The following is an 18,896-nucleotide window of genomic DNA, read 5'->3' on the forward strand; positions in this document are numbered from 1 at the left end:
GTGCAGTTCAAACCAGGATGACATAGAACATTTATAACTAATACAGCCTTTTCACACTTCTAATAAAAGTTTGTCATCAATAAAACCATCCTCTTTTTTTACCTTGGGAGTTGACAATGGAAGAGAGAAGCTGTAGTTCAGCTCACCGCTACAGGCACTGCTACGCAGAGCTATTATGGAATCCTGGAAGACGTCACTCTCTAGCGAATACTGTGATTCAAAGGTGGACTCATCCACTAGATCTGCCTCGCCGGAGTCCACCTAACAACAAAAGCAATTCAATCAGCCAGGCTATCTGCTACCTTCACACCACATAAGCCCCGAACACATGCACCTCAGCTGCTACATACTGACTGACACCTTCCTTCTTTTTTTTTCCCGTTCTATGTTTTACATTGAAGTTACATTTGCACAGCACAGTAAGAAGAATCTTACTGCATCTTCAGAGGTTGCAAAGAATATCTGAAGCGAGAGTCTCAACTGGAATGAGTGGCAGGGCTGAGACAGGCTGACACCTGTTAATAGAAGTATAAGGTGTTTGGAGAATTTTGCTGTACTCCCTGGTTTCAAAATTTTGATTTGTTTAGGGCTCTTTTTTTTACTTTTTAATTTTAATTTAGAAGAATTAGCACTGAAAATACAATGAGCTTCACTTAGTGCCACCTATCAGGAATGTTCCCTCCACCCAACTTCCTAAGTTCTGTTGGTTTTAAAAGGTACAAAAATAATCTTCTGGAAACAGCAATGTTTTCCAATACATCTACAAGAAATATTTATGACACGATTTTATGATTTCAAAAATATTTTACAACTGACAACAGGATTAATATGGATAATTCTCCTGTCTTACATGAGAAATAAAATTTTAAAAAGACTTCCAGTTATGGACACGGGCAGTATGTTTTGCTTTTTTCCCCTCAAATGAAATACGTTTTTTTTTTTAAGACTCATATACTTTCAAATACTAGAATAAAATTAAGTCCTAAAAGACTTAATTTATGGTGCTTCACATACTACACTTTGACTACAATTTCTTCTCCCCTGGCAGAGCTCAGGAAAGCAGTGCACACTAACAGAAATGATCAGCAAGTTCAGAGCCATGACCATACTGTGTATGAAGCAGCCAAGTGCACCCAACTGCAGAGATGGGATCTAAGTGTTGTTTTTCAGCCTCTGTGGTTAATCATACTATGAATTCATTATGTCAGATTCACAACAGCAGTCTGCAGTGATTCAACATCTTGATTCCTTTTTGGGGTACCTTGTCTCAACCCTAAAGACTTAACAGCTAATTCAAACTGCTCCTTGAGTGTAACTTACTCTCAGCCCACCTTCTGGAAAATGCAGACTAGTGTTACTGAAGCTATGCCCTAAAAAAAGCGATTGTGAAAAACAGGGACAGACCTGTAGAATCCAAGTGTAGATTTATCTATGAAAAACAGTATCTCATGAGTGCACTCTGCAAACACATCTTCAGCTGGGTGGCTGCATGTTCAATTTCATATTTTACACATTTAATTAGACAGTTGACAGAGTTGACAATTTAACCATATTACTATCTGCCATATGTTTTCATTGTTCTTTCACAGTTTTCATTTTTTGTATGAATCACACATAGAAATCAAATTTTTAAATACTTAAGTTTTAATCTGATCTTTTCAACACATCTTTAATTAAAGTATATTTACAATATATAACCTGGCTTCTTCATACTTCTTCTCAATTACCAGAATAAGGCAAATCCTATTATCTAACTACTGTACCAAGGTAAACAAACTGCAGACAAAAAAACAGGCAGTCTTGTTTAAAAGCAAGTTATTAAAATTAGCTTGTCATTTGCAAATGTGAAAAAATAGCAAACATACTGGAATCAGTAATTCAGAGATTGCTGCCTTGGAAGAATCCATTTCAGGTTTTTGTTTGGTTTTGGTTTTTTCTAATGAATTAATTTCTGGGGTTTAGTAGGAACTGCTTCCCTACTCATGTCCCCAGAAAATGACGGCCAAATAACTTCACTATCAGTACAAATAACCATCAGAAGACATACTCAGAATATATTTATATTCCGGTTTGGGGTGGGGGTTGGTTTGTTTTTTGTAGAGTACTATTTCCTTTGTCTTTTTTATGCGAGTTCTTATTAGTAACTTCTGGGCTCTGTAAGGCACTGAATGCTCAGGTAAGATGCATTGTTTGTACAAGTGAATACCTTTTGACATTGCAAATCTCATAATCACTGATTGATGCTGAAGTCTAAAGAACACTATTAGGAGGAAGCGTTGGCAGATTTTGAAGACAGACAGCATTCCTTTTAAGGCTGGCTTACATGCAAAAAGAGAGTTCCAAAAACTTTTCAAGGCAGAGAAGTGATGTATTATGATATACAGGCAAAAAGATTTATTTACAAAATAAACACATGAACATTTCTCTACATAAGGTAAGATTTTCAAAGGGATACTCAGTGCATGCAAGAAGTGGGTTGCCATGTACTTTTGAAAATCTCAGCAAAATACTTCCTTTTTTCCCAGCAACTAATATATCATAGGCCATATTCACAGCTCATGCAAACAGCCAAAATCTCCAGATGCCAGTCTCTACCATGTGGGGATCCGTCCCTACTATGGTGGATCAGTAATGTGGTGACAGTGAACGCTAAAAAATAAGCATGAACAGTGACAAAGCAACCCTTTCATTACAAAATGCAAAGACTTAAGAAATCTTTGGCAAGTTGGGCCACTAACCAGAGCCAGCTCAGCATGGAAGAGGGCTGCATCAGCTGGCCCCTCCTCCTCAAGTGACTGGGCAGTGTAGAAAAAGCAATCTTCCTTAGCAGACACATAGCCCTCCTCTGGTGAAAGCTGCAGAAAGAACGAAGCTCTGAGTTGGATGAGCGGCCAGGACACAGGGTGTGCAGAGTGCATTATGTGTGGGGGTTCAGAGAGGCAAATGAATTCCAAATGCAGTGAAGAGTTCATTGCAATCACAGTCACAGTGTTGGGCAGGTAAAGAGACAATTATTTTCTTTTCAAATTTACCTGAATTGATTCAGCTTCACATCTCATTTTACATCCCCAAGTAATGAAAAAGGCCTATCCATCTATACCACAGAGCCCACAGCTGAGCCTAAACTCCTTTTCAATTTCTGCTCTTACTAAATACATACTAAAACTGCCATCAGAGCTGCCACCAGGGAAAGAGCCTAACAGCAGAGGCCTTTACAACCTTGCTAGCTGCAGAGTAATCTTGTTAGCAGGTGGGAAGACTGCAACCGCTGTCTCTGTTTTAAGATTCTGTCTGCCAGGTGGAACAGCCTCAAGAGGACAAAACATAGTCCTGACTATAAACCAGTAGCTTTTTCCAACAGAATTTGATGCTAGGTGCGTTGATTCAGTACTGCAAAGAAGCCAGTGATTATTCACAATGTTTAATTAATTGTCAAGCATAATATGTGAAATATGAAAGTGCAAATGCTGAATGTTTACAAAATGCTGGGAACAGAAACAAAACCCCCGTGCATTTTCTCATTTAGAGTGACATCTTCTTAAGTATGAAAACGTTGATCTGCAAGACACATTAGTGTGTAACACAAAGTCTCCACTACAAAAAACAAATTTAACGAAGCAAGTTTAAAAAGTACCTTCTTACTATGGAAAGGAAAGTTTCTAGTAACTAAGTATCAGCCATTCACTCCCACCCTCTCCACAAAGATCCACTAAGAATGAAAATTTGCTATCTGCAACCACAAGGATTACAAGACTGTCATTTCATGAAAAACAAAAATGAAACCCAAAGACTCTACTTGGACTTACAAATATAGTGAAAGGTATCTTCTTTGTATGTATAAACTGACGCCATTCTACTGATTTGAATTTAACACACCAGGGACACTAGTCCACTAGCATACTTACTGAAACATTATCTCAGTAAGCCTAGGTCTCCTTCAACTTCATTCTTCTAATTGTTACAGACTACCTTCTAAAATGTAACCTGAACAACCAGTTTGAGGTATATGAACTGAAGACTACTCACCGTTCTTTAAACATAAAGTGTGCAGTCCAAATACAATGACTGCATATGTACTATAACTTGCAAAGCAAAGGAATAGGCAAATTATAGGCAAACCACAAAAAACTGACGTTATGTCACCATCTCACACATGCAGAGAATCTTGTAAAGTGAACAAAATTATGCCTGGCAACTTGCAGCCTTGAAAGACTGTGCTGGTCGCAAGACGCTTCGCTGTTTTCTCAGCTGCAAGACAGGTGTGCCAGGTCCTGCAATCACTACACCAGTCATACACTACAAAGGCCACTCCTACATGCAAGGAGATACAGGAATTTGTTAAAGACAGTTTCTGGATGTTTTGAGCCACCCAGCTGTACCCTAAAGCACACAACATGTATGCAGAAGTCAGGATCATCATGTATCAGCTTAAATGACATGAAAAGTATCCATCGAATTCCCAAATCCTTACAGGCAGTGGTTTGGCAACTCCTATTTTAACTGTTCCTGCTGGGGCTCCTTTTAGTGCTTGTACTGCTTCCTCCAGACTGCCATTTTCCAAGTTGATATCGTTGACAAACATAAGCCGATCTCCAGGAAGAAGTCTGCCATCTTGCTCAGCCACACCCCCAGGAACTAATGAGCGAATCACAATTACAGTGTTTGCTGGATCAACAGGATCCTAATTAAGTAAAAGGAAGAAAAACATTTATTTTTCTTTACTCTTTGATGTCTTGAGAGGCTATTTTTTTATGCAGAGTTGGGTTATTAAAAAAGTTGAAGTTCTGCTCCAGATGAACCCTCAGCAGGAACATACCCTCTTGTCCATACTGCCCATAGGTTTAGACTTTCACCTATTTTAAATTCTTAAATGTAAAAATTATTACTCCTTTCTAGGTGATGTCCCATCACATCTCTCCAGCATAAAATACTGCTAAACTGCAGAGTGCTGTTCATACTTTAATGAGTAATTACACACCAGAAATTCAAACACTTCCTACTGCAATGAGAGTGTTGCAGACTTCATCCTCCCTTACATTCAGTGGTTTGGGAATACAGCTGGGCAGTGCAGCCTGGGGCAAAGTTAACACACGCACTCTGGAAGAACAAAGGGCTTATTTTTAATAACTCTCTTATACCTCATGGCACCAGATCTTGCTCAGCTGAGAACACACTTTTTAAAAGGCAAGTCCTTGTGCATGCCTAATTAAACACTTTATGGGAGATAGGAACATACCACTACAGCACTCTAATCAACACGAGACAAAAAAGTGGTGTTTGCTTTTAAAAAAGAAAGCTGCTTTGAAGTCCGCATCCTTCAGTGCACTGGTTTTTATAAAAAAGCTAGCATCAAATCCTAAGAGCAGGAACATATGATTCTGTTATAACAATTATCACAGGTGCACACATTTGCATGATTCTTATAGAATTACATTCACAAGGAACATCATTACATGATAGTTCTTCCAACACATGGCAACTGACTTGAGTGCATGCACAGAAAAAAAAGCGAAATGTAATAATGTACCAGCTTACTGGTAGCAAAAGGAAGAGAAAGGCAAACATCTGCAAAGTGGCATGCAACTGTAACAAGTTTCCATGACAAGATGTACATCTGAAAGGATGCACACCTTCAAGGCAGCGCCCAAAACGTCAGGACTTGGAGACTGATGAAAACTAGTGTGAGAGAGAAGCATTGCGAGAGGGAGGGAGAGAAGGACACCAAGACGACCCTTAACTCTTTATGGCAGTTAATGAAGCAAGAAGAGTGCCATGGAGCAATAAAACACTTCACAAGTGGAAATACAACTAGCATTGCTGGAGATAGTGCTTAACCCTGAACACTGACACCTTCCTCGCTAATTTAACAACAAGCATTTACACTGTCACTTTAGATGACACTGCATGACACATTTTTTGAAAAAAATCACCTACTCTAGTGTATGTGATAGTCTTCCCTAGGGTAAGAAATTATGTAGACTTTCCTACAGGCCTGCCATTGTACAAAACATGAGGAATGTATTAGTGAACAAAACTGTCCTTAATTTTAGTCACTGTTCATTGAAAATTAATGGAAAATTTGATGGAAACAGCAAATACGAAAACACATCTCACTGGAAACTTACTGTTCAAAGTCTTATATGAAAGCAGAAACTTTGTGACAAAATGTTTTAACAGATCTCAAAGGAGGAGCATAGGACAAATCACAAATATTGTAACATCAAAAAAAAGGTATGTTTCAGAAATCTGACTACAGATGTAGGATATAATCAAACTCACCTTTGCAAAATACATAAAACAATTTAAGGTGCTTCCCACAACCCTTCAATATTACCATCCATAAACAAAATTCACTAACTAACCACACAGGCAACCACCATTCCTGTCAATGCTTCAGAAGAGGCTGAATCAAAAATGTTCTTTACTTTGTGCTGATATGGACTCCAAATACTCAGGCTGAGCTATGGTGTCTCACTCCAGAGCATCATGAGTAACATATTAAAGATTAATTACTGCTTCATAAAACAGATACTTGACTATGCCTTTATCCTTCAGATTATTAAACTACACTGCTCTTCACCTTTATCAGTGTGCAAATGCAAAATACTACTGAGGCACAGATTAATTCTAAGCAGTGCCCTGTGGGCATAATTTCCACCTGGAAGTGACCTCCAGATGCAAATGCATAGACTCTTAGGGACAAAATCCAGCAGAGATCTGGGAGGAGACCAGCTCCTGCAGCACCACCAAACAGCTGGGGAAAAGCCTACGCTGACCGCAGGGAGAAATTACTTGACTTGGAACAGATTAAAAATCATCCACTGTGACAACTGGGAACAGGAGGAACATTTTTTCTGGGATCCTGACCAAGTGCAGGCAGCAGACAGGCACTGAGCTGTTCACTGGGACACACCAAGAATCACAGCTTGAGATACCCAGGAATTTTGAAGTCAAACACAGAATGAATGGGGGTCTTTAGGCACGTCCTGGACAGACAGCAGCTAATCAAGGGATTTCAGAATTGCAGTTCTGGATTTTAGTAAATCCTGCTTTAAGCACCTAAGTCCTTTATTGGATTTTACCCTAAGCACCTCACTGCAGGTGCACAATACAGAGCTAAATGCCTGAATATACCGACTACATCATTCATTGCCCCAGGGCACTAGCAGATGAGCTTTCTGAAGACCTTAGTATGTTACAGATTATCTGTTTTTCTGGACCAGTATGACCATTATCATTAGAACCTGTAGTCTTAATACAGTAAGAGGAGTAAGTAATATAGCTAGTGGGATGCCTACCAGTAGTGACATCCATTTAGCTTTACTGTATTGCTTGGCTTCCATTAAAACTTACCCTTAAAATATGTATTTAGATCATATTGCGAGATTCAAACAATACCAAGTATTTTGTCCTCTACTGAAAGAAAGCAGTGCAGAAGTTACCTGGTAGTCCAATATGCTAAATCCAAGTCCCATACTCCCTTTCTCCAGCTCAATGTGCTGCACTTCTGTTTCCCACATCGCCAGAGACGAGCTTTGCACCTCTTCCATACTCTGACCCTCGTTAGCTATTTCCAAAGCTGTTCCCTCTGTGTCCGATGAGCCAATGAATCCAAGTTCTACGTGAGCCTGAAAAAAACAGTGAATGTTCACCAACAAAATGTAAATGTTTGTGAATCTGCAGAGATAAAACTCTGTTCACCAAGAATAAGGTAAAAACTAAGTCATGTTTCTATAAACACAGAGAAAGTGCAAGCACTCAGCAGTTACCAAACAAGTCTGATAAAGCTAGCACAGAATTCACATAACCTTTTAACAAAATAGCTATGCTGCAAGTATATGAAAGTACTCACTGGAAAAAAAATATTTACAAAATGGAATTTCTGTCAAACTAAAAACTTCAGAAAACTTCATTAGTACATGTATTCAAATATACAGGAAATATCTGTTATTAAATGGTGTGTCTAAAAATATTCCTTGATCTAAACATAGTAGCACTGACAGGAGTCAGAACATTTAAGGAAAAAAAAAAAAAGACACACACACATATATATTTCTCTTCCCTTGGTTTCATAGAAAAGCTTAGCAACAATAAGCTGAAGTTGGTGCGTTGCCCAGAACTCAGAATTAACTGTGTCATAGAAATGTCACTGCTTTGTATACTACACGGCAGACCACTCCTACATGTTTAGTATATTAGGCTTCCCAGAGCTTTGCACTTATGAGTGACAGAAGTGCGTCTGCCAGTGGATGCACAAACCCAGAAAGCAAAGTTCAAAAACAGATTAAATATACTCATATTCTAAAGAACACACAGTTCAGTTTGCCTTACCCCCACAGGCCACCTGCAGAAGTTAAGTACTTGGGTAGATAGACCTGCATCGCAGAACATTTCTGCCCATGACCTACCAGGATTGTCATCTTCTCCTTGGCCTAAGTACGGTTAATGAACATAATTTGCCTTTTCCTATGTATCTGGTTCCAAGTCCTAAAATGTTAAAACATATTTTCTAATCTTGTACAAGAACTTTGTATGTTTTGTCTCCAGGAAACAGTCATTTTCTCAGTGATTTTTTTAAGACAAAATACCTTTTCAGTGAGCTGAACCTCAGATAGACTTAGACTCTCCAGTACTTCTGGGTGAGCGATGGGTGGAGCTACCGGACGACAGCACACCATTGTCACCTTAACAGGCAGTTCTTTCAAGATATTGACCACATCCTTGTGGTTTTCTCCAAGCAGAGAGATCTCATTCACCTCAATAAATAAAGAACACACAGTGTTTAGAAGTACAATGAACAAAAATGGGTAAAAAAAAAAAAAACCAACCCACTAATCACCGGATTTAAAAAAACCAAACCAAAACAAAACAAAAACCACATGCTAATGGACATTGTCGACCCTTAATTTCTACTCAGAATCAGCACCAAGGTAAGTTTTGAACTGAATGGATAGTCTCATAAACTGTGTGACACCACCCTACAAACACCACATACTCTGTCACTTCGTCTTTCTTGCATTCATGAGAACCAAATTCACATTTTAGTTCTAAGAAAATTATTTAGAAAAGCTAATAGGTGTTTAGCCCCTTCACTGTGTAGGGATATTCCTATCAAATCTTAATGCTTCTGCTAGGTATTCTTTTTTGGTGACCCTGAACTGTACTTGAAAAATCAGCTGTCAGCTGAGAAATTCATGTAAGCATATGCATTCACATAAATATGACTAAGTACCAATGAAATGACTGCTCAAGCACTTCTAGTTATGGTTGGTATGCAGTCAGATATGCCACATTCCCAAAGTCACAACCTGTGAGAAGCAAGTCACTGCTCAAAAATCTTACTGAATGCAGACTAAGACAAAGTAGTATTTTTTCTTACTTCCAGCAGCTCATCTCCACTGAACAGCTTGCTATTCCGTCCAACTGGCCCCTCTGGTAAGATAGATCTGATGAAATGATGTCCCACTGTAGCTTCAAGGCTTATCCCTAACCCACTGCTTTCGCTAAATTTGTTAACTACAGCCACCTAAAAGACGATTAAGAAATGGTTAGTTTTGATTTATTTACAGCTGTACCTGTTACTTTCCATTTCAACTTACATACAATGAGGTGAATATTCCAGAAGTGAGAAACCAGAAATATTGTCATGTGTAATGCAGACTTTTAGCCTGCAAAAACATCCAAAATGACTAACTTGGGTTTTTCAACAACACTGAGGGAAATAACAACTGCAGCTTAAAAGAAAGAATCCAACTTCCCAATAAGATGAAAAGCATTGAGAGGGAAAAACAAATGCCAGATGAAAACGAAAACCTGTAGACTACCTTTAGTGAAAGTTACACAATCGCAAAATAGTAGACTATTCTGGAAAGGAAAATACTGTTACAGATTCCCAGTGTGTTATCCAGGAACCACAACAGACCAAAACACCCTGTCTAGAGTAACATGACTACATCGCCCCATGCATGTGCATAGGAAGTCAGCATCACAGACCTGCTCTGTTACTTGTCTTTATACAGTGCTTCAGACTCTTATGCAAGAACAAGAAGAAAAGCCCCTTAAGCACAGAAACTGAAACACAGCCCAATCCAATATGATCTACGCCAGATGGGTAAGAGGCTTTGCAATGCATTTGTGCGAAAATGTGACAAATGCTTGCATCAGGGGACAGTCAGGTAAAAACTGAAACTTTGATCACATACCACTTCAGTGTAAACAAGTGGGAACTGTGTATGACAACAAATATCTAATAGCATATACTTTTGCAGAGAATACAGCTCTGGCATATAATTTTGAAATAAAGTCCTAAACTGAAGTACTGCTTTTCAACTGTATCTACAGCAAATGTCCTATGCATTATTTAGATCATTACATCAAACAATTCATTCAGTATGCAGAATGGGTAGGATGTTTCAAGCACTAGCTTCAAATCCAGGCTAATGAAGGGAACTTTGAAGTTCACCTTAAATATTACTTTTTCCTCTAATACAGATTCATCCTCTTGAAGCTAGGAAATCTGCGAAACAATACTCATAGGCACAGTAACCTAAGAAGCCTGTGATTATTTTGCTAAAATCAATACAGAAAAATACATATCTATACTCAAAATTTAAAATAAAAATAAAATAATCTCAACAGATTAAGGAGCATATGTATGATATTTATAAACAAATTCAATACAACCATATTTGTTGTATCTGTATGTTAGCAACATAATAGGACAGATCAAAGGGCATTTAGTAATAGTAGTCAAAGTTTACCTACCACTATTTCATAATTCGAACCCATAATCCTCTGCCACTTTGCCTTCGTAGCTGCTTCTTCTGTAGTAGTTAGCTGGAAATCTAAAAGTTATGTCTGAGATTACTGTGACAAAAAGTAAAATGTCCTGTCTATTCCTGTAACTGATAAAGTATATGGACCATGCAGGACTACACAATTATTCCCATGGTGCCAGAGCTCTCCTAACTACGACTAAAAACTTGACCTGTTTTGCCTCACCAGGCTTGGGTTTACCAGAAAAAAAACCTGCAAAATAGTATTAGTTCCCATGCCTGCAAAACTAACTGTGTATTTTGAAAGACATGAAGTTCAGTCAAAAAGTTTGGTGTGAATGGCCATGAAGGAAGGACACATATTTAAACTACCCTCAGTGTTGAGCAACTTTACAAGATAATGGGCACAATGCAAATGAAAAAGTTACATGTATGCCCCGCGGAACTTGTTAAACCATACTGTATGTAGGCTGATCAGACTGATTCAGGGGGATGGCCAAAATACTTACACATGTGATACTGCATACTCATCCTTTTGGACAGACCCTGCATTTTACAAAGAGTGTCCAAAAAACGTTTTCAAACAAAAACCGGAGATTTTGTACTTCCAAAACTATAAGCACAACTCTAAAAGATTTTCTGAAACTGTAGGCCCTAGAGGGCAGTGAGAGACCTCAAGTGCTAGCTATTTTTCTTTTTTTTTTGTTAGATTAATGTATGTGCACACATACAATGAGAAATAATTCTAATAGCTAAAGAGCAGAAATGAAATTGGAAGGGAAGCAGGGGAGAAAAGTAACGATGCTGTGAAAAATGCAATGACAGGCCAGGCAGCAAACTGCAGCAACTCTTAACTTGACTGAAAGTTTATCTGCAGGTTGGAAAAGCAGAGAAATGCTTTCCTCCTGCTTATTTGCCCCTCATTCACACTGTTTAGATTCTAGGGCAGGAAACAATAAAAAGCAGTATTTAGATACAACAGCCAGCAAACACAGCAGATTTAACAGGACCCTACATATTGAAGGACCATGGCCTGTGCTGTGCCTACAGTAAGTATCAAAATAAACTCTCCAGATCTGAAAGCTCATTACAGGCAGAGACTAGAATCTTCATTACAAGATTTAAGTTCTCAACTCTCACTGACCTGTAGTAAGAATTTAAAGTGACTAACAGCCTCAGACACTATTTTAAATCTAGTCATTGCTCAGAAACATTACTAAAAATAAAGCCAGGTGTTATGTGGCATTCAAGTATGACAGTATTTTCCCCAAAGCAGAGACCTTGCAATATCTGAAGGAAAGGCATTAAAAAGAAATTCTTCAGTTCTCCAGGATAATGGAAAGCACGAGTTATGAACAGATACATATTACAGAACTCATATGGGTGATGCTTTTCAGTTTCCCTCTAGCTCTGGAAGCAGGAAAATGTTAGAAAACACACCAAGTGCCTTCTCAATCCGGAAAATATATCATCACATGGGACTTCTGAAATGCAGCACAGTGCACTAACAGCTCAAGAGGGAAAGGAAAATACGCATTAGAAAGTAAGGATTTCACAGAGCATAGCAAATGTCAGAGCATATCACTGCACCAGAACTGACTGAATTTCAAATATTATCAGAGAACACAGATTGAAATGAATGCAAGCTCAGGAATTTGTGAAAAGGAAGTTTATCAGAAGAGGCAGAAGTCCTGGAACTGCAGCTGGGCAGCTACAGACAGCTAGAAAGATAAGGCATGTTGGGGAATGAGGAGGGAAGAAGTTTAATATGCAACTAGACTAAAAAGAGTAGAAATACAAAACTAGACTAAAAAGAGGGCTGAGTATGTAGCAAAAGCAGACTGCTTCATGTGACATCTGTGACACGCAACTGTTTTCAGAGACACACAGTAGTTAATGATCTTACAGCACTTGAGTACATGCTTACATGTATGATTACTTTCACTTTCTAGCTGTACCTCAGCTACACAGCACACAGGAGATGGAAAGGCACACAAAACACCTGATCTTTGTGTAAGCACACCCAAATGCATTTTCACAGAATAAAATACGAAACATTGCAAACCTGTTTCCTGTTGTTTCATGTCCTCTCCAGTATTTACCACACTGGCACTGCATGGCAGTGATGGGGATCCCTGTTCTATTTCACTGTTATCTGTAAAAAGAAGCAGCAGCAGCCTTCTCAGCTATTTTATGCACTGCAATATTCATAAAGCTCACAGGAATGCCTCAGGGCACTGACTCTCTCCCACTGGACTTCAGAGAATCCATATTTGGCAAATGGAATCTGGCATGAGGGACCCAGAAGAAATGCCATATTTTAAAGACATTTTGTCTTCTGTTAATGTTTTGCCTTCTCCAGTGAATTTTTCAATGAAACAACAAAAAAAAGCACAACTATCAGTAGCTGCATCTCTACAATTGAAAGAAACATTACTGGAAAACATATAAATATAACATTCCTTAGTGCCCTTGTATTACTTTTTTTTTTTTCTTCCTATTGTTTCCTTTGTGCAATTCAGGAAGCTGACACCAAAAAATGAAAATGCTACCGACTTGGAGACCTGCATACCTGACAGACTTTTCACTTGTAGAAAGCCCCTCCTACCATGGAGTTCTGTTAAGTATGTTGCTGGCTGTCAGTTGTCTTGAACACCTCCAGGCTGGAGAAAGAGCACTTTCTGAGCATTTCCTCTGTAATTTTTGCTAAAGGTGACAACGAGAAGATGCCACAAAGATAACATACTAGTGGGTCTTCCAAAACCTTGTGCAAAGTGGGGATTATGCCTCAGTCTACAAGTTGTGACATATTTCTGCTGACATCAACCTACAACACAAGTAGCTGAAAAAAATCTGTGCATTCGGCCTCTGTGCAGATATTCTGTTCAAACACACTGACTTTCAAGATCTGGCACATATACTTCAACACGTGCACAGTATAAGATTAAGCCTAACTAATCTCATCAGCAGCAAAATTAATATTGGTCATTGGCTTCTGAACTTTGTATACATATGTAGTTAATGCCCTATCAGATTATTAATAAGCTCTAGATATAGGCCACTCGTCTCATACCTCGAGCTTGTGACACTGACACGGAAGAGTGGAAGGACCTGAGACTTGCTTTTGCTCATGGTGGAGGGTATCTCTTTGCTTGCTCTTGAATGCAGCTCTCACCCTTGAGCATGAATAAAACATTTACTGCCTTCTTACCATTTGAAGATGTGCAAGATCAAAGTCTTGAAGCAATGCAGCCAGAAGTGCAATGCAGAGCAGAGCTTTCAACAACTCACTTTGAAAATGTAGCAAACACCACTGTGTCCAGAAGATTAACCAAACTATAGTAGACCAAATCCTCCCCTCACATACAGCAGCTCTGCCATCAGTAATAGCTACCCAGAATCAATCTGGCCCATTTTATTTCCAGTTTGCAATTGAGGAGAAAAATGTTTCAAGCCAACTTTAAAACAAAGCCACTTCTAATTACCTCTGGCTGTGCTACTATCCATTGTTTGGAACAGTAAGTCCTTTTCAATAGCAGCATTGAAGTCCTCCTGTGGCTGAGTATGATTTTCCTGCTTAAGCCCTCTTCTGATCAAAGTGAGCCGAACTGTTTGTCCTGTGTGTCGCAAAACGTCAACTGCTTGCTGGTTAGTAAAACCCTGAAGATTTGTTCCATCCACCTGCAGGATTAAGCAGCTTTTCAGCCCACAAGACACCACTCAGAAAAAAGATGTTCAGGGCAAAAAAAAACATGGTGAGCTCTCAGCATCTGTTAGCCTGAGCAGAAAGGAAGCGGAGGGACCAGAACAAAAACCTGGATGACTTAACGACATTGGACACATTAAGCGCTTTCACTGAAGTGCCCCACAACTAGGTAACAACCAGTACCACAGCAAAGTGGGGAGAAGTGCTTTGGGTGCCCACTACAGTGGGGCCAGGCAGATCTGCTCTGTGAGGTGGGAGAGGAGACAGCACGTGCTGTGCAGGGCACATCATGCAGCCTGCCTGCTCAATCGCTTCAGCCATCCCCACCTCCGAGGAGAAAATACTGAGTGAATAAACCAACACAGCAATGGCTGGGAGAGCTGGGGAGGTGAGGGTGAAGAGAGAAACATCCTTCCATTGTGGTAGAAAGAACTACAGAGCCCAGCCATTCCAAGGCCAAATAACCTCAGACACAGTGAAGTCTACCCCTGAACACCATGAAGTCCAATTCCCAAACACTGTCCCAGCCAGCCCATCATTTTAATATTTTAAAGAACAAGATTTTGGCCTCTTCTGTTTGAAGACACCCCATTATCTCATTAAGTCAGGGTTTTTTCCTGAAACTCAAGACCTTGGCATTGCTCAATTTTTTATCCCTTACTAGGGATACACCCTACTTTTTATTCTCCTTCTCCCTGCAAACTCTGTATTATCCTATTCTTTCTCCATCTCACCTCTCAGCACCTTTAATTTCTGAAATACTTCTAACAATACTATATGCTTTGTCTCCTGTAGTTGTTTCAGTCTATCTATACAACACACATATTCCATTATTTTAATTCCTCCTGCATGAAGAATGACTACCCCTGGACCCTTAATCATTTTATTGCCCTTCTCTGAACTTCTTCCAACTCTTGTGCTCTTCTAAATATAAAGTAATTAAAAATGAGCTGAGATTATTTAATTTTTCCTCCACACTTAAACAAACCATATTTAAAAAATATTTATTGTTCTTTTGTCTGAGGTCACTCAAATCTTTTTCTCCTTCTGCATCTGAAGTAGAAGAAGAAATCAAACTTCGGAATAAACAATTTTAGCCATTTGTACTCAGCATTAAAATAATTAGAAAAACCATATATACTTCCACATATAAACACGCAACCACATTTGTACTTGGAGAGAAACCATAATTTGTTCTTAGTGCAAGGCCAGATCTATGACAGCCACAAAAATGTGGTTCCTGCATTCATGACCTGATTTTCACCACAAAACTAGCATTTATGCATGAAAGTATTTTCTTCCTTCTCTGAGCATCTAAAACTTTAACGACATATTTTTAAAAACTATTTTGAGAAAGTTGCTTAATTTGAATCAAACTTTGAAACTTTGTCTTTACTAAGCAGTCTCAAAGCACCTCCTGGTAAGATACACACATACGACACAGATATTCTTAAGAAACACAAGTTACACAGAGGTAGCATAATCAGAAAGATAATGCAATTGAATACTCAGTCAAAAAAGGACTTACCATTTCAACACCAATCCTAAATGTTTCAAACATGTACTATATGAGCATTTCTTTACAACTTAAAGAAGCAGAGTTTTGCAAACAAGCGACCTCATTTCTTTGTGTTTACTTACAACTATAATTTGATCTCCTACATGGATTCTGCCATCATGTTCAACAGCACTGCCTTTTGTAATGCTTTTCACAAAGATTCCAGAAGGTTCTGGGACAAAGAAATAGCGAAAATTAAATTAACCAATTTATGAAGAAACAATTTAATTAAAGCAACAATCTCCAACTAATGCCACCAGCCAAAGGGAGAAAAAGAAAGAAAACACAATCTCCAGGTAAAATAATCAAGTATACACTTTCAGTAAAAGATACATATTACCATTTTCCTACAGGATGAGCCTGATTAACTTCAGCATTCATTGACCAGATTTCATTCAAAATCTTACAATGCTAAATTCCTAATTCTTGCTGCAAAAGAGGAAATAATCTAACTTATTTTAATCTAAATATTGAAACCAACATCGACAAAAAACATACCTCTGACTCTTGGTCAGATTTAAAACTTCAGGACAGAAAATTCAGCTTGAGTACACTAACCTGGTAAATTCTGTATTTTCTATGTACTTAATAATCGCTTAAGAAAATGCATACTTGGATAACCAAAAGCAGAAAATTATAAGCAAGCAGGACTACAACTTATGTTTGCGCCAGCTTTTAACTACAGCTGTCAGTATTTGATCCAATAAAAAAAAAAGGCACAAAAGAAAAAAAAAAATCCAAACCCCAAAGCAGAACCACTTTAGACAGTTACCTATTTTGAAGCAGCAGGAAAAGTCATATATATGAAACACCTACAGGAGGGACATTTTACAAAAATAAATCCATTTCAGGAAAAACACACTGGAATTTGAAACAACTTCTACAGCTCAGTAACGTGAAAATCTATGGAGTTCCTACAGGCATTTTCTGCATAGCATACATGAAATCAAGAAAAAAACTACCATGAACTGGCATGAAATCAGGTCTGAGGGTCAGAGGCCTGTAACAGATACCAGAATTCTGAACAGAATCTACTTTCTCTCAACAAATGTTCCAGATCTGTTAAATGAATACATTTGATGGGAAGATAATCCACTACAAAATGGGTCTTACCAGCTGTCAAGACACCCTAGTGCCTTTCCAGGCCCGAAACTCATCTTTTACTGGGCCTCAATATGACAAAAGTTAGCAGGAAGCAGGTCTAAATCTGTGTTTTGTTCTAATGACTATATTCAGCTCAGGAAGAATAAGACTAAAAATATATTTAAGTCACATCATTGACAATTCTCTTCTGTTTTTCTTAGTTTGTTGTTTTCCCAGGTGTCATGATTTAACCCCAGCCAGCAACTAAGCACCACACAGCAGCTCACTAACTACCCCCCACAGGGGGATGGGGGAGAGAATTGGAAGGGTAAAAATGAGAAAACTCATGGACTGCAATAAGAACAGTTTAATAACTGAAGTAAAATAATAATAATAATAATAATAATAATAATAATAATAATAATAATAATAATAATAATGTAATAACAAGGAAAATAACAGAGAGAAATAAAACCCAAGAAAGACAAGTGATGCAAATGAAAACAATTGCTCACCACCAACCAACCGATGCCCAGCCAGTCCCCAAGCAACAGCCCCCCCCGCCCACCCGCCAACCTTCCCCCCAACTTTATATGCCGAGCATGACATCATATGGTATGGAATATCCCTTTGATCAGCTGGGGTCAGCTGTCCTGGCTGTGTCCCCTCCCAGCTTCTTGTGCACCCCCAGCCTGCTCACTGGGAGGGTGGGGTGAGAAGCAGAAAAGGCCTCGACTCTGTGTAAGCACTGCTCAACAATAATGAAAACACCCCTGTACTAGCAACACTGTTTCCAGCACAAGTCCAAAGTAAGTCTCATACTAGCTACAAAAGAAAATGAAGTCTACCCCAGCCAAAACCAGCACACCAGGTTTTGTGAATAATTAAATGGCTGCTTTTACTAACTTCCAAGAGTTTTTATATCCTGTAACAGCTGTATGGTAACACGACAAGCTGCTACTTGTCATTCATGAAAGATTCAGCTGCAGATCTTGCTGTCCAGTAGTTTTATTGCTGCTTCTCTGACAGCAAACCTGTTCTGTAACGAAGTGTTAAGTCACCAAATTAAGTGAGATGCCCAATTAGTTCCTAAGGCAAATATATTTTCTAATGCAGTTACATGCAGCACAGTAATTTAAAATAGAAGACTGGTGATATGCCAACACTAAATCAGTTAAAATATGCTATCAGATCTATGATGTGTTCTACAATTTAATTTGCCATTTAAAGATTCAACTGGAAGCTGCTAAAGAGCGGACTTACAAACTGTGACCATCCTGTCCTATGTAACAGATTGTTAAAATTTAGTCCAGCTTCTCAAAGCCAACAAATTATGCCTATAAACTGACAATAACCTGGGATATATCTGTCCATACATTCTTCTAATAATATATACATGGGTAAAAGTCAATGAACAGCTCTTGGGGAACTTTTACAACGCATTCGACAACCATCCCTTCCTAGTAGTATTGCACTTGCCAAATCCCCCCTAGGGAGGCCTAACAGAGTTCTGGATCATTTTTCTGAAAAACATAGTGGAAATTACAAAGTAAAAATACACAACTGTACATGAACACTGTTGCATTTATTTAGTTAAATTAACTTATTTATTGGCTGCAACAGCCCAGAGGTCAACAAACATTTATTATATCCGGAAGCCACAGAACACTTGATCTGCCAGCAGTACTACACGAATTGTTTAAGAAATAACACCACCTCCTAAAACTACTCAGAATACTAATGAATTATCTCGTAAGAGCCTTTTCAAAATGAA

General features: G+C 38.6%; 1 protein-coding gene across 1 annotated transcript in view; it reads right to left on the bottom strand.

The window, feature by feature from the left end:
* Nucleotides 1-18,896, bottom strand: part of MPDZ (multiple PDZ domain crumbs cell polarity complex component) — a 91,569-nt gene that overhangs the window by 51,222 nt on the left and 21,451 nt on the right. The window contains exons 9-18 of the mRNA XM_075726462.1: nucleotides 16,123-16,211; nucleotides 14,261-14,456; nucleotides 12,841-12,930; nucleotides 10,765-10,844; nucleotides 9,380-9,526; nucleotides 8,589-8,756; nucleotides 7,443-7,628; nucleotides 4,472-4,681; nucleotides 2,739-2,855; nucleotides 103-261 (exon numbers count right to left, since the gene is read on the bottom strand). Coding sequence (XP_075582577.1) covers nucleotides 103-261; nucleotides 2,739-2,855; nucleotides 4,472-4,681; nucleotides 7,443-7,628; nucleotides 8,589-8,756; nucleotides 9,380-9,526; nucleotides 10,765-10,844; nucleotides 12,841-12,930; nucleotides 14,261-14,456; nucleotides 16,123-16,211 — 1,442 coding nt within the window. The remainder of the gene's footprint in view (nucleotides 1-102; nucleotides 262-2,738; nucleotides 2,856-4,471; nucleotides 4,682-7,442; nucleotides 7,629-8,588; nucleotides 8,757-9,379; nucleotides 9,527-10,764; nucleotides 10,845-12,840; nucleotides 12,931-14,260; nucleotides 14,457-16,122; nucleotides 16,212-18,896) is intronic.

This window comes from Pelecanus crispus, chromosome Z (genome assembly GCF_030463565.1).
Source record: "Pelecanus crispus isolate bPelCri1 chromosome Z, bPelCri1.pri, whole genome shotgun sequence".
Lineage (NCBI taxonomy): Eukaryota > Metazoa > Chordata > Aves > Pelecaniformes > Pelecanidae > Pelecanus > Pelecanus crispus.